A 14,978-nucleotide genomic window follows, 5' to 3' on the forward strand; every position below is an offset into this window, starting at 1 on the left:
GACTGAGTTCAATGACACAGGCAACTAGTCAAATCAATCATGCCTCTGTAATAAAGCCTCAGTGAGAAACTGGACACTGAAGCTGTGGTGAGCCTCCCTGGTGGGTAACACTTGGTGCCTATTGTTAAACACCTGGGCCAGGAAGGTAACATGTATTTGGAACTCAAGACTTTGCCCAAAGAGCTTCTTTCTTTAGCTGATTTTAATCTGTATCCTTTCCCTATAATAAACTGCAACCATGAGTTGTAATAGTTTTCAGTAAGCTCTTTTAGTGAATTATCAAACCTGCATATGGTTTTAGGAACACCTTGTACTTGCAGTTGCTAACAGAGGTAAGGATGGTCTTTCAGAGGACTGCATGCTCTCTAACCTTCATAGCTGGCTTTAAACTTTGCCTCTAGGTTTTACATTTTAAAGTGTTGACACACAATTCAATGGGAAAGAACAGTCTTTCAACAAATAAGGCTGAGACAACTGGATACCACTGCAAAATAATGAAGCTGACCTACTAAAATCACCCTGTATACAAAAACTAACTCAAAATACACCAAAGACCTAAATGTAAGAGCTGAAATTATTAAACCCTTAAAAGAAAACATAGCTGGAGAAAAAAGTCTTTGTGATTTTGGATTAGGTTATGGTTTCTTAGATAAGATATTAAAAGGACAGGCAACAAAAGAAAAAAAAACAGATAAAATGGGCTTCATCACAACTTAAACACTTTCATGTACCAAAGGACACTATCACAGAGAAAAAAGACAACCCCACAAAACAGGAGAAAATATTTACAAATCATGGATCTGTTAAGGGTCTAGTATCTACAGTATATAAAGGACTCTTACAACTTATCACTTAAAAGACAAACAACTCAATTTAAAAATGGGCAAAGGACTTGAATAGATATTTCCCCAAAGGAGATAAACAAATGATCAAAATGCATATAAAAAATATACATCATTAATCATCAGAAATATGCACACGAAAATCATGAGATACTACTTAACATCCATTAGAATGACTATAATATAATATAATAAGAGACAGATTTTTACAAATTGTAGGTTAGGGTGTGGACTTCCTAGGTGACTCAGTGGTAAAGACTCTGCCTGCCAATACAGGAGACATAGCTTGGATCCCTGGGTTGGGAAGATCCCCTGGAGGAGGAAACAGCACCCCACTGCAGTATTCTTGCCAAGAAAATCCCATGGACAGAGGAGCCTAGTGGGCTACAGTCCACGGGGTCACAAAAGAGGACACAACTAAGTGACTGAGCACCTGTGCACATGAGGATGTAGAAAAACTGGAGCCATCGTGCACTATTCTGGGGGGTATAAAATAGTGTAACCTCTGGAAGCAGTCTGGCGGTTCTTTAAAAGATACTCTTTGAGACCCCATGGACTGTAGCCCACCAGGGTCCTCTGTTCATGGGATTTTCCAGGCAAGAATACTGGAGTTGGGTGGCCATTTCCTCCTCCAGGGGATCATCCTGACCCAGGGATTGAGCCTGAGTCTGCTCTGTCTCCTGCACTGGAAGGCAGATTCTTTTTTTTTTTTTTTAAATCACTAAGCTACCTGGAAAGTCCTAGAGTTATCACATGATTCAGCAATTCTACTCCTAGATACCCAAGAGAAATGAAAACATATGTCCCACACAAAAACTTATACACTAATATCCACTGAAACATTAATAATAAAAACTGAAAGTGCAAACAATCCAAATATCTATGAACTGATGAATGGATAAAGATAACCGTGGTATATTCATACAAAGAATATTATTTGACAGTTAAAAAACTGATACATATTGTGACATGGATAACCAAGTGAAATAAGTCAGATACCAAAGGACAAACATTGTTTGATTCCACTTATATGATGTATCTAGAATAGTCTAGTTTTATAGTGGCAGAAAGTAGAGTTGTGGTTACCAGAGGCTGGGCAGAGACAGTAATGGGAAATAACTGATTTAGTGGGTAGAGAGTTTGTTTGGGAAGATGAAAAAGTTTTAAAGATGGACAGTGGTTAATTGTTGTACAACAATGTAAATGTACTGAAATTAATGTTACTAAATTATACTGCCCCTTAAAAATTACATACCTGGGTGAAGCCAGATGTTCTTCACATACTTCAACTAAAACTATATATCACAAAAGATTAAAAGCAGAAGTGAATATGAAGATCCAGCTTTTTTTTACTAAGCCAGACAAAAATATCTGCAAACATTTATGTTAACATACAATGAGTTTATTATTTTAAAAATGAATACGAAACTAAGAAAAAAGATATGAAACTGAAAGATGAACTCCCCAGGTCAGTAGGCGCTCAATATGCTACTGGAGAAGAGCAGAGAAATAGCTCCAGAAGGAATGAAAAGGCTGAGCCAAAGTGGAAACAATGCCCAGTTGTGGATGTGTCTGGTGGTAAAAGTAAAGTCCGATGCTATAAAGAACAATACTGTATATGAACCTGGAATGTTAGGTCCATGAATCAAGGTAAATTTGAGGTGGCCAAACAGGAGATGGCAAGAGTGAACATCGTTATTTTAGGAATCAATGAACTAAAATGGAGTGGCATGGACAATTCAGAGGACCATTACATTTACAACTGTGGACAAAAATTGCTTAGAAGAAATGGAGTAGCCCTCATAGTCAACAAGAGAGTCCGAAATGCAGTATTTGGGTGCAGTCTCAAAAATGACAGAATGATCTCTGTTTCCAAGGCAAACCATTCAATATCACAGTAATCCAAGACTATGCCACAATCACTAATGGAGAAGAAGCTAAACGGTTCTATGGAGACCTACAAGACCTTCTAGAACTAACACCAAAAAAGGATGTTCTTTTTATCATAGGGGACTAGAATGCAAAAGTAGGAAGTCAAGAGATACCTGGAGTAACAGGCAAATTTAGCTTTGGGGTACAAAATGAAGCAGGGAAAAGGCTAACAGAGTTGTGCCAAAACTTTCTGGTCATAGTAAACAGCCTCTTTCAACAACACAAGAAATGACTCTACACATGGACATCACCAGATGGTCATCACCAGACTGATTATATTCTTTGAAGACCAAGACGGTGAAGCTCTATTCAGCCAGGAGGAAAAAAAAAAAAAACAGGAGCTGACTGTGGCTCAGACTGTAAACCCTTTACTGCCAAATTCAGACTTAAATTGTAGAAAGTAGGGAAAACCAGCAGGCCATTCCGATATGACCTTATGATTATATGGTGGAAGTGACAGATGGATTCAAGGTATTAGACCTGATGGAGTGCCTGAAGAACTATGGATACTGGTTTGTAACAGTGTACAGGAGGCAGTGATCAAAACCATTCCCAAGAAAAAGAAATGCAAAAAAGGCAAACTGGTTATCTGAGGAGGCCTTACAAATATGTGGGAAAGAAGAGAAGTGAAAGGCAAAGGAGAAAATCTGAATGCAGAGTTCCACAGAATAGCAAGAAGGGATAAGAAAGCCTTCCTAAGTGATCAATACAAAGACATAGACGAAAACACAGAATGACTAGAGAAGTCGAGAGAAGACTAGAGAAGTCTTCAAGAAAACTAGAGATACCAAGGGAACATTTCATGCAAACACAGGCACAATAAAGGACAGAAATGGCAAGGACCTAACAGAAGCAGAAGATATTAAGAAGAGCTGGCAAGAATACACGGAAGAACTATACAAAAAAGATCTTCATGACCCAGATAACCATGGTGGTGTGATCACTCACCTAGAGCCAGACATCCTGGAGTGTGAAGTCAAGTGGGCCTTATGAAGCATCACTAAGCAAAAAACTAATGGAGGTGATGGAATTCCACCTGAGCTATTTCAAATTCTAAAAGATGATGCTGTTAAGGTGCTGTACTTAATATGCTGGAAAATTTGGAAAACTCAGCAGTGGCCACAGGACTGGAAAAGGTCAGTTTTCATTTCAATCCCAAAGAAAGGCAATGCCAAAGAATGCTCAAACTACCACACAACTGCATTCATCTTACACTAGCAAAAGTAATGCTCAAAATTTTCCAAGCCAGGCTTCAACAGTATGTGAACCAAGAATTCCCAGATGCTCAAGCTGGAGTTAGAAAAGGCAGAGGAACCAGAGATCAAATTGCCAACATCCTCTGGATCACAGACAAAGCAACAGTTTCAGAAAAACATCTACTTCTGCTTCACTGACTACACTAAAGCCTTGGACTGTGAACCACAACAAACTGGAAAATTTTTAAAGAGATGGGAATACCAGACCACCTTATCTGCCTCCTGAAAAATCTGTATGCAGGTCAGGAAACAACACTTAGAACCAGACATGGAACAACGGACTGATTGAAAACTGGGAAAGGGGTACGTCAAGGTTGTATATTGTCATCCTGCTTATTTAACTTATATGCAGAATACACCAAGTGAAATGCTGGGCTGGATGAAGCTCAAGCTGAAATTAAGATTGCCAGGAGAAATATCAATAACCTCAGATATGCAGATGATACCACCCTTATGGCAGAAAGCAAAGAGGACCAAAGAGCCTCTTGATAAAGGTGAAAGAGGAGAGGGAAAAAGTTGGCTTAAAACTCAACATTCAAAAAATGAGGATCATGGCCTCCGTTCTTATCACTTCATGGCAAATAGATGGGGAAACAATGGAAACCATGATAGACTTTATTTTCTTGGGCTTCAAAATTACTGCAGATGGTGACTGTAGCCATGAAATTAAAAGACGCTTGCTCCTTGGAAGAAAAGCTATGACCAACCTAGACAACTTATTAAAAAGCAGAGACACTCTTTGCTGACAACTATCCGTATAGTCAAAGCTATGGTTTTTTCAGTAGTCATGCATGGATGTGATAGTTTGACAATAAAGAAGGCTGAGTGCCAAAGAATTGATGATTTTGAACTGTGGTGTTGGAGAAGACTCTTGAGAGTCCCTTGGACTGCAAGGAGATTAAACAAGTCAATCCTAAAGGAAGTCAACCCTGAATATTCATTGGAAGGACTAATGCTGAAGCTCCAATACTTTGGCCACCTGAACAGAAGACTCTTAGAAAAGACTCTGATGCTGGGAAAGATTGAAGGCAGGAGAAGGGACGACAGCGGTTAAGAGGATTGGATGGCATCACCAACTTGATGGACATCAGTTTGAGCAAGCTCCAGGAGATCATGAAGGACAGGAAGTCTGGCGTGCTGCAGTCCATAGGGTCGCAAAGAGTCGGACACAACTGAGTGACTGAACAGAGCAACAACATGGTAATAAACAAACAGATACAGCCTATATAAATAAAAGCTCTCTGGAGAACAACATACATATTTTGGGGCTTCCCTGACGGCTCAAACATAAAGAATCTGCCTGTAATACAGAAGACCGAGGTTTGATCCCTGGGTCAGGAAGATCCCTTGGAGAATGGAATGGCTACCCACTCCAGTATTCTTGCCTGGACAACTCCACAGACAGAGGAGCCAGGCAGGCTCATCTATGGGGGTCACAAAGAGACACAACTGAGCAACGAACACTTTCACTTTTCACACACAAATATTTCTAGAGTGGCACAGAAATATCTGGGAAAAAAGCAAAAGAAATTGTTAATACTACTATGTTGGGAATGTAGGACTGTGAGACAGTGGTAGGGAAGTGATCAGAGCCAGATTTTTTCATATTTAATCTTAGGCTTTGTTTGAACTTTTTCAGCTTAATTTTCTTCTTCTATTAATTGATCTTTAAAAACTGAAATATAATTGATCAATTTCTGCTGCACAACCAAGTGATTCATTTATACACATCTATATTATTGTTCTTCAGTCGCTCAGTCATGACCAACTCTTTGCAACCCCAAGGACTGCAGCACACCAGCTTCCCTGTCCTTCACAATCTCCTGGAGTTTGCTCAGACTCATGTCCATGGAGTCGATCATGCCATCCAGCCATCTCATCCTCTGTCATCCCCTTCTCCTCCTGCCCTCAATCTTTCCCAGCATCAGAGTCTTGGTTGACTGGTTTGATCTCCTTGTAGTCCCAGGGACAAGAGTCTTCTCCAACACCACAGTTCAAAAGCATCAATTCTTTGGCGTTCTTTATAGTCCAACTCTCACATTCACACATGACTACTGGAAAAACCATAGCTTTAACTGGATGGACCTTTGTGGGGAAAGTAATCTCTCTGCTTTTTAATATGTTATCTAGGTTGGTCATAGTTTTTCTTCCCAGGAGCAACCGTCTTTTAATTTCATGGCTGCAATCACCATCTACAGTGCTTCTGGAGGCCCCCAAAATAAAGTCTCTCACTGTTTCCACTGTTTCCCCTTCTATTTGCCATGAAGTGATGGGAACGGATGCCATGATCCTTGTTTTTTGAATATTGAGTTTTAAGCCACTTTTTTCACTCTCCTTTCACTTTCATCAAGAGGCTCTTTTTTAGTTCTTCTTCATTTTCTGCCATATGGGTGGCGTCATCTGCATATCTGAGGTTATCAGACTCCCAGCAATCTTGATTCCAGCTTGTGCTTCTTCCAGCCCAGCATTTCTCATGATGTACTCTGCATAGAAGTTAAATAAGCAGCGTGATAATATACAGCCTTGATGTACTTCTTTTACTATTTGGAAGCAGTCTGTTGTTCCACGTCCAGTTCTAACTGCTGCTTCCTGACCTGCATACAGGTTTCTCAAGAGGCAGGTCAGGTGGTTTGGTATTCCCATCTCTTCAAGAATTTTCCACTGTTTGTTGTGATCCACACAGTGAAACGCTTTCATGTAGTCAATAAAGCAGAAGTAGATGTTTTCCTGGAACTCTCTTGCTTTTTCCATGATCCAACGGATGTTGGCAATTTGATCTCTGGTTCCTCTGCCTTTTCTACATCCAGCTTGAACATCTGGAAGTTCACGGTTCATATACTATACTGAAGCCTGGCTTGGAGAATTTTGAACATTACTTTGCTAACATGTGAGATGAGTGCAACTGTGTGGTAGTTTGAACATTCTTTGGCTCTGGAATGAAAACTTAACCTTTTCCAGTCCTGTGGCCACTGCTGAGTCTTCCAAATTTGCTGGCACATTAACTGCAGCACCTTAACAGCACCATCTTTTAGGATTTGAAACAGCTTAGTTGGAATTCCATCACCTCCAGTAGCTTTGTTCATAGTGATGCTTCCTAAGGCCCACTGACTTTGAATTCCAGGATGTCTGGCTCTAGGTGAGTGATCACACCATTGTGGTTATCTGGGTCATACTTATCTGGATCTTTTTTGTATAGTTCTGTGTATTCTTGCCAGCTCTTAGCATCTTCTGCTTCTGTTAGGTCCATACCATTTCTGTTCTTTACTGTGCCCATCTTTCCATGAAATGTTCCCATGGTAGCTCTAATTTTCTTAAAGAGATCTCTAGTCTTTCTCATTCTGTTGTTTTCCTCTATTTCTTTGCATTGATCACTGAGAAGGCTTTCTTTTCTTTCCTTGCTACTTTGGAACCCTGCATTCAAATGAGTATATCTTTCCTTTTCTCCTTTGCCTTTAGCTTCTCTTCTTTTCTCAGCTATTTTTAAGACCTTGTCAGACAACCATTTTGCCTTTCTTTTTCTTGGGGATGGTATTGATCACTGCCTCCTGTACAATGTCACTAACGTCCATCCACAGTTCTTCAGGCACTCTATCAGATCTAATCCCTTAAATCTATTTGTAACTTCCACTGTGTAATCATAAGGGATTTGATTTAGGTCACACCTGAATGGTCTAGTGGTTTTTCTTACTTTCTTCAATTTAAGTCTGAATTTGGCAATAAAGAGTTCATGATCTGAGCCACAGTCAGCTCCCATCTTGTTTTTGCTGACTATATAGAGCTTCTCCATTTTGACTGCAAAGAATATAATGAATCTGATTTTGGTGTTGACCATCTGGTGATGTCCATGTGTAGAGTCTTCTCTTGTGTTGTTGGAAGAGGGTGTTTGCTATGACCAGCATTCTCTTGGCAAAACTCTAATAGCCTTTGATGTTTCATTTTTTCATTTTCTACTCCAAGGCCAAATTTGCCTGTCATTCCAGGTATCTCTTGACTTCCTACTTTTGCATTCTAGTCCCCTATAGTGAAAAGGATATCTTTTTTTGGGTGTTAGTTCTAGAAGGTCTTGTAGGTCTTCATAGAACCATTTAACTTCAGCTTCTTCAGTCTGTGCCCAGTGATTGGGGCACAGACTTGGATTACTGTGGTATTGACTGGTTTGCCTTGGAAACGAACAGGGACCATTCTGTTTCTTTATTTCACTTAGTATGATATAATCCCCGGCTCTATCCATGTTGCTGCAAATGGCATTACTTCTTTTTTTCTTTTTTGGTGGCTGGGCAGTATCCCACTGTACACACACACATGGCATGCTCTTCCTCCATCCCTGCAGGCTGTCCCCATGCCTCCTGCGGCGAATCGCGCTGAGCCTGGCAGGTGCGCGTCTCCGTGGGCGCCCAGGCAGGGGCTGCGCAATGCATGGCGGTTCCGCTTGTGGCTTCCTGAGGAGCCATCACACTGATTTCTGCAGTGACTGCACCAACTTGCCTCCCACCAGCAAGGCAGAAGGGTTTGTTTTCCCCACACCCTCTCCAGTATCTGTTATTTGTAGTATTTTTAATGATGGCCATTCTGACTTGTATGTGATGGCACCTTACTGTAGTCCCGATTTGCATTTCTGTAATAGTTTTAAGTGATATTGAGCATCTTTTTGTGTAACTTCAAATGAAAGTTACTTTTATGTATTATTTTTAGGAGTTACTGAAAGTGAAAAAATGTAAATATGGCATAATCCCATTTACGTAACAAGAAAATTATGTACAAATCTATACAGCTATATAAACAAACAAAAAATGTTTCTCAATAACTCCTGCACCAAAGAAGAAAACAAAACATTTAAAATAATAGTTTCAGAAGAAAATTCACAGGCTTAAATTTAAGAGTACAAATAAATCAACAAAGCTGCAAAAAGCATAATGGTAAAAAAATAAAAGAACACAAACCTACAAAAGTATGGTAAAATTCATTAATGTCAGATTTTGTTTTATAAACAGTAAAAAGAACTGATAAATACAAAAGTTTTTTATAAACAAGTAAAATAAGTCTCCAGCAAATCTCATTTTAAAAAAAGGAAAGTAAGCATATTAAAAACCATGAGAAGAGGGAATAATAGAACAAACACAGAAGAGAGAAAATGACATAGTGCTTGGGATAGCCTATGCTAATCTCTAAACCTATCCTGAAAATCTCGAAGAAAAAAGGATCCTCAAGAAAGCTTATCAAGAAAAAAGCAAGCAACAAATAGATCATGAATAATGTAAGGAAAATGAAGACGTTAATACAGAAAAGGCAGAAGCAAGTTTTAAATTGCTTTCTTTTGAATCTATGCTAACTAGGCTTCTCAACCCATTTTATCAAGTCAGTCATTTTTAAAAGCCAGCATATGCTTGAAATAAAAGTCTAACAAGGATACAATACCAAAGTATTATACAGAGCAACATAATGCCTTCTGCCTAAAATGCATTCCCCTTAAAATTTCACATTCATCATTCCTTTTCATCATTCAGGTGTTAGCTCAAATATAACCTCCCTAGAAAGGCCTTACTTGACCACCCTATTAAAATGACTTTCCTTATCCTCTTTATTCTATTTTCTGTACTCATCTTATTCACAGCATTTATTACAAACTGAAGCTCCATGAGAACAGGGACTTAAGTCTTGTTTGCTGGCATAGTGCCAGAGCCTAAAATTGCTCAAAAATAGCGCTGAATAACTAAATACCACTTGAAATCCAGTACTGTATTCAAATAATATATCATAATTAAACAGTTAAGTTCAACAGATATCAAAAGTGTGCTTGATTAAACTCAACATCCACTAATAAAGCAAGAAAAGAATAACAGTCAACAGATATTTGAGAGCCTATGATATACTAGGATCGATTTTAGATGCTGGAATACAGCAGTCAAAAAAACCAAAAACACTCTGCTCTCATGTAGCTTATTACATTCTAGTAGCTCTATCTCAAAACAATAACTAGCATTACACTTGATAATAAAACATTGGAGGCATTATAATGAAGACAAGGTGTTTGCCATTACCATTATTAATTGAGATTATTCTGAAGTACTAGCCAACTCATCATTAAATAAAACAAAAGATCCATATACTGAAAAAAAAAAAAATTGAGCTGCAGGTAACATAACCAAATAGAAAATTCAGAAAAATAAATTTTAAAATATTTAATAAAAAGGTTCACATTATGGAATCTGGCTGTAAATCAAATATATAAAAACCAGTATTTTCCCCAAAGAGTCATTAAGAAAAAATAAAGAGGGAGGGACACTATACTGAGGGATTTGGTCACAATCTTTCCTGTGATTTTATAAACTCTGATCATAATCTTCACCTTTCACACAAATTTAAAGACTACTGCTGCTGCTGCTGCTAAGTGACCTTCAGTTGTGTCTGACTCTGTACAACCCCATAGACAGCAGCCTACCAGGCTCCTCCGTCCCTGGGATTCTCCAGGCAAGAACACTGGAGTGGGTAATTTAAAGACTAAAGAGCTGTAAATTAAAAAAAAAAAACTATTGAGAGAAGATTTTTGCTGTGAAAAGGAAAAAAAGAAACGTACATGTCTTTGAGATCTGTTTTCAGAGCAGGGAATAAGAAATAAGTGCACTCATAATGAATCCTATAATACCTCTATGTTCCAGTTATGCTGTTCCAAGGTATGGCGACATTGATCCATAGATTCTATGCCAGTCAGATCCTGAAAGATAAACACAAAAAATTACTTAGGGAAAACCAACAGTACATGGTGGATATTTTTACCCTTATTAGAATACTTATAAATACTGCAGGGGAAATACTCTATCAAGTGCTGAAGGCAAACAGATATTCAAGTATGGTAAAACATCACTATTCAGAATTCACTCAAATGGTTATCATGTATATTAAAACAAACAAAAAATTTCTTGTCTTAACTTCAAGGCTTTTAATTAAAAAGACTACTTGACTATATTCTCTCAAATTTAAGTTTAAAAAATGAAAGATTTCTTCAACTTCTACATTCAGCAAAAGTCTTTTTCAATGTTAAACATCTATTCTGTTTATAATACATACTCATATAATGCAGGTTTTCTGCAAAACATGCCTTTTACTAATTTACATACCTTACCTATCAGCGTAAGACTTAGCTTATAATACAAACTGTAAAACTTTTTATTAAAAAGAATCTGTAATTCAGATGTTTCCCTCCTGTAAGTACTCTCCCTACTCCTTTCTCCTTACACGATTTTTAGGTTTCACTTTGTCTATGATCAAATAAATCTGCTCTGACTCTTCTCTCAGTTCAGTTCAGTCGCTCAGTCGTGTCCGACTCTTTGCGACCCCATGAATCCCAGCATGCCAGGCCCTCTCCATCACCATCTCCTGGAGTTCACTCAGACTCACGTCCATCGAGTCGGTGATGCCATCCAGCCATCTCATCCTCTGTCGTCCCCTTCTTCTCCTGCCCCCAATCCCTCCCAGCATCAGAGTCTTTTCCAATGAGTCAACTCTTCGCATGAGGTGGCGAAAGTACTGGAGTTTCAGCTTTAGCATCATTCCTTCCAAAGAAACCCCAGGATTGATCTCCTTCAGAATGGACTGGTTGGATCTCCTTGCAGTCCAAGGGACTCTCAAGAGTCTTCTCCAACACCACAGTTCAAAAGCATCAATTCTTCGGCGCTCAGCCTTCTTCACAGTCCAACTCTCACATCCATACATGACTACTGGAAAAACCATAGCCTTGACTAGAGGACTGTTCTCTCATCCGCCTCTAAATGTAGAACATTTCCTGAAGATGTGCCTTTGGCTTTTACCTCTTCCTGGCAATCTCATTTAATCCTCAGCCTTCAATGATCCTTGCTGCTCAAATGACTCCTAAATGTACTTCTTCTCTCCTGAAGTTTGGCAGCACATTTCCAATAGCCTATTCAACATTTCCATCTAGATGTGGCACAAGTACCTCAAATATATCATTTAAAACTACTGTATGTGTTAATGACACCACCACCTTCCAAACTATACAAGCAAAGATGACATCTGGATCCTCGGTCGCATCTCTGAGTACTCTATACCTTGAACTACACACTTCATCGGTAACCAAGTTCTGATGGTTTTCTGTATCTATAACCATATTTCCATTCCCACAGCTAACATCTTCAATCAAGTTTTTATGATACCTCAAGTGAATGGTCAAAATAATTTCTCTTCCTAACTCTTCCCCACCTCCCCTGGTCTCCCCACTCCTGTGTGTGTATGTGTTATTTCTCTGCTCAAAACTTTTCAGCTAACTGGATAATAAATTCCAAAATTCTTATGGAATTCAAGTGTTCCTACAATGTAGCCCCAACCTAGATTTTGGCATTATTTTCTATTTTCCCTTAGGTATCCAAAACTCAACAAATCTAACAGCTTCTGTGTATACCAAATGACCAGAACTTCCACAAAGCTAAATCCTAGCCTTCCTTCAAGGTCTAAGAGAGAAGCCAAACCTACCCATCTATCCTTTTCATGCAGCCTATGTCTACTGTTATTGTCTATTCTGTGTTATTACTATATCCAGGGATACAGGGATAAATACGCAGTCTCTATCCTCAACAAATCCCTCTTAATAACCAGCAAGCAACTGGAAAAAAGAGATTGATTTCAACCTGACAAGAATGTGGTAACATGCACTGGTGAGTCAAGAGGGTGAGATTCTTGTTTTGGTTCTGTAACCTATGATTCAAGGATCAGACATAATTGAATTCCAGCTTCTTTTATGTACAACACGAGGGATTTAATTTGGACTGAATATCCTTTCCAGAGCTTAAAAGAACAAAACAAAAATTAAAGTTTGCATTCTTTAGGTATGCAATTGTTTATTTTTTAAAATTACACAGAAATTTAAAAAAATTTAAATTACACAGTATAGAAACTTTGTTAATATATTTTTATGTTTAAAATACTGGAAAATTAGAAAGCTCTGTTAAGAAGTCTAGAGATCTATTAAGAACCGATGGCTATGACATCTCTGATCATCTTTAATTTTGGTTCCTGACCATCTGGGCCTCTTACTAGTTTGGCTATTCCCTTCTGGCTTGTACTATGTTGGTGCAAAAGTAACTGCACTTTTTCATTGAACTTTGCTGTTTGATATCGGAATACATTCTTAAATAAATGTGGTGATGTTATACACCATTTTAATGTGCATTTCACTTTTCTTTTTTTGCTAATGACTTATTACTTGCTGTTTATTTTATATTTATTTTAAACTAGGGAAATGATGTTAAACAAAAAGCAAATTCGAGTGATTTTTAAATTTGAGCTCACTGGGTCATAAAGCAGGGAGACAACTTGCAACATTCACAACGCATCTGGCCCAGGAACTGCTAATGAACATACAATGCAGTGGTGGTTCCAGAAATTCTGCAAAGGAGACAAGCGCCTTGAAGATGAGCATAGTGGCCAGCCATCATAAGTTGACAATGACCAACTGAAAGCAATCACAGAAGCTGATCCTCTTACAACTACACAAAAAGTTGCCAAAGAACTCAAAGTCAACCATGCTATGATCATTTGGCATTTGAAGCAAGCTGGAAAAGTGAAAAAGCTCGTTAAGTGGGTGCCTTATGAGATGACGGCAAATCAAAAAAAAAAAAAAGATTTGAAGTGTTGTCTCCTTTTGTTTTATGAAACAATGAGCAATTTCTCGACTGGATTGTGACATGTGACAAAAAGTGCATTTTACACAGCCAGTAACAACCAGCTCAGTGGCTGGATGGAGAAGATGCTCCAGAGCACTTCTCAAAGCCAAACCCGCACCAAGAAAGGTCATGGTCACTGTCTGGTGGTCTGCTGCTGGTGTGATCCACTACAGCTTTCTGAATCCTGGCTAAACCATTACACATGAAGTATGCTCAACAAATCAAAGAGAAGCACAGAAAACTGCAACCCCTGCAGCTGGCACTGGTCAACATAAAGGGCCTAATTCTCCAGGACAATGCATGACGCAGGTCACACAACCAACACTTCAAAAGTTGACTGAACTGGGCTACAGAACTGTGCCTCATCCACCATATTCACCTGATCTCTTGCCAACCACCTATCACTTCTTCAAGCATCTCGACACCTTTTTGCAGAGAAAACGCTTCCACAACCAGCAGGATGCAGAAAATGCTTTCCAAGAGTCCGCTGAATCCCAAAGCATGGATTTTTATGCTACAGGAAAAAACAAACTTATTTCTTGTTGGCAAAAATGCATTGACTGTAATGGTTCCTATTTTGATCAATAAAGATGTGTCTGAACTTAGTTATAATGATTTAAATTTCAAAGTCTGGGGACTTCCCTGGTGGTCCAGTAGCTAAGATTCCCTGCTCCCAATGCAGGAGGCCTGGGTTCAATCCCTGGTGAAGGAACTAGATCCCACATGTCACAACTAAAGATCAAAGATCCTGAAAGCCGCAACTAAGACCTGGTGCAGCCAAATAAAAAAATTTTTTAAAGTCACAGTTTTAAATTACAACTACTTTTGTACCAAGCTAGTAATAGAATCTCCTTTAACTTTTGATTTCTTTGCCATCCACTGCAGAGAACCGGGATGTCAGGGTTCCACTTCTCTACATATTCTCCTTAAGAACTGGACTTTACTTTTACCTTCTTCTCAAGGTACGAATGACCACTGGGTCTTTACCAAAAATATTTTCTAGCTCTCTTATACACCTATCATTTTCTATCATCTATTATGGCTATTTACACTCATTCTACTGCCTTATTACAGGATGCAGGCTCCTTAAGAGCAAGGAATGTGATTCATCTCTATATAATGCTCCCCAGTACCTTGCACACAACAGATGCAATTTAGATCCCTCGGTCAGAAAGATCCTCTGGAGAAGGAAATGGCAACCCACTCCAGTATTTTTGCCTGGAAAATTCCATGGACAGATGAGCCTGGTGGGCTACAGTCCATGGTGTCTCAAA

The 14,978-nt window shown here is 38.8% G+C and overlaps 1 protein-coding gene across 1 annotated transcript in view; it reads right to left on the reverse strand.

Moving 5' to 3' along the window:
- The window catches only part of FAF2 (Fas associated factor family member 2), a 72,230-nt gene that overhangs the window by 26,434 nt on the left and 30,818 nt on the right, over window positions 1-14,978 (reverse strand). Inside the window, exon 2 of the mRNA XM_005682743.3 lies at window positions 10,674-10,742. Within this exon, the coding sequence (XP_005682800.1) occupies window positions 10,674-10,742 (69 nt within the window). The remainder of the gene's footprint in view (window positions 1-10,673; window positions 10,743-14,978) is intronic.

Source organism: Capra hircus, chromosome 7, assembly GCF_001704415.2.
Source record: "Capra hircus breed San Clemente chromosome 7, ASM170441v1, whole genome shotgun sequence".
Lineage (NCBI taxonomy): Eukaryota > Metazoa > Chordata > Mammalia > Artiodactyla > Bovidae > Capra > Capra hircus.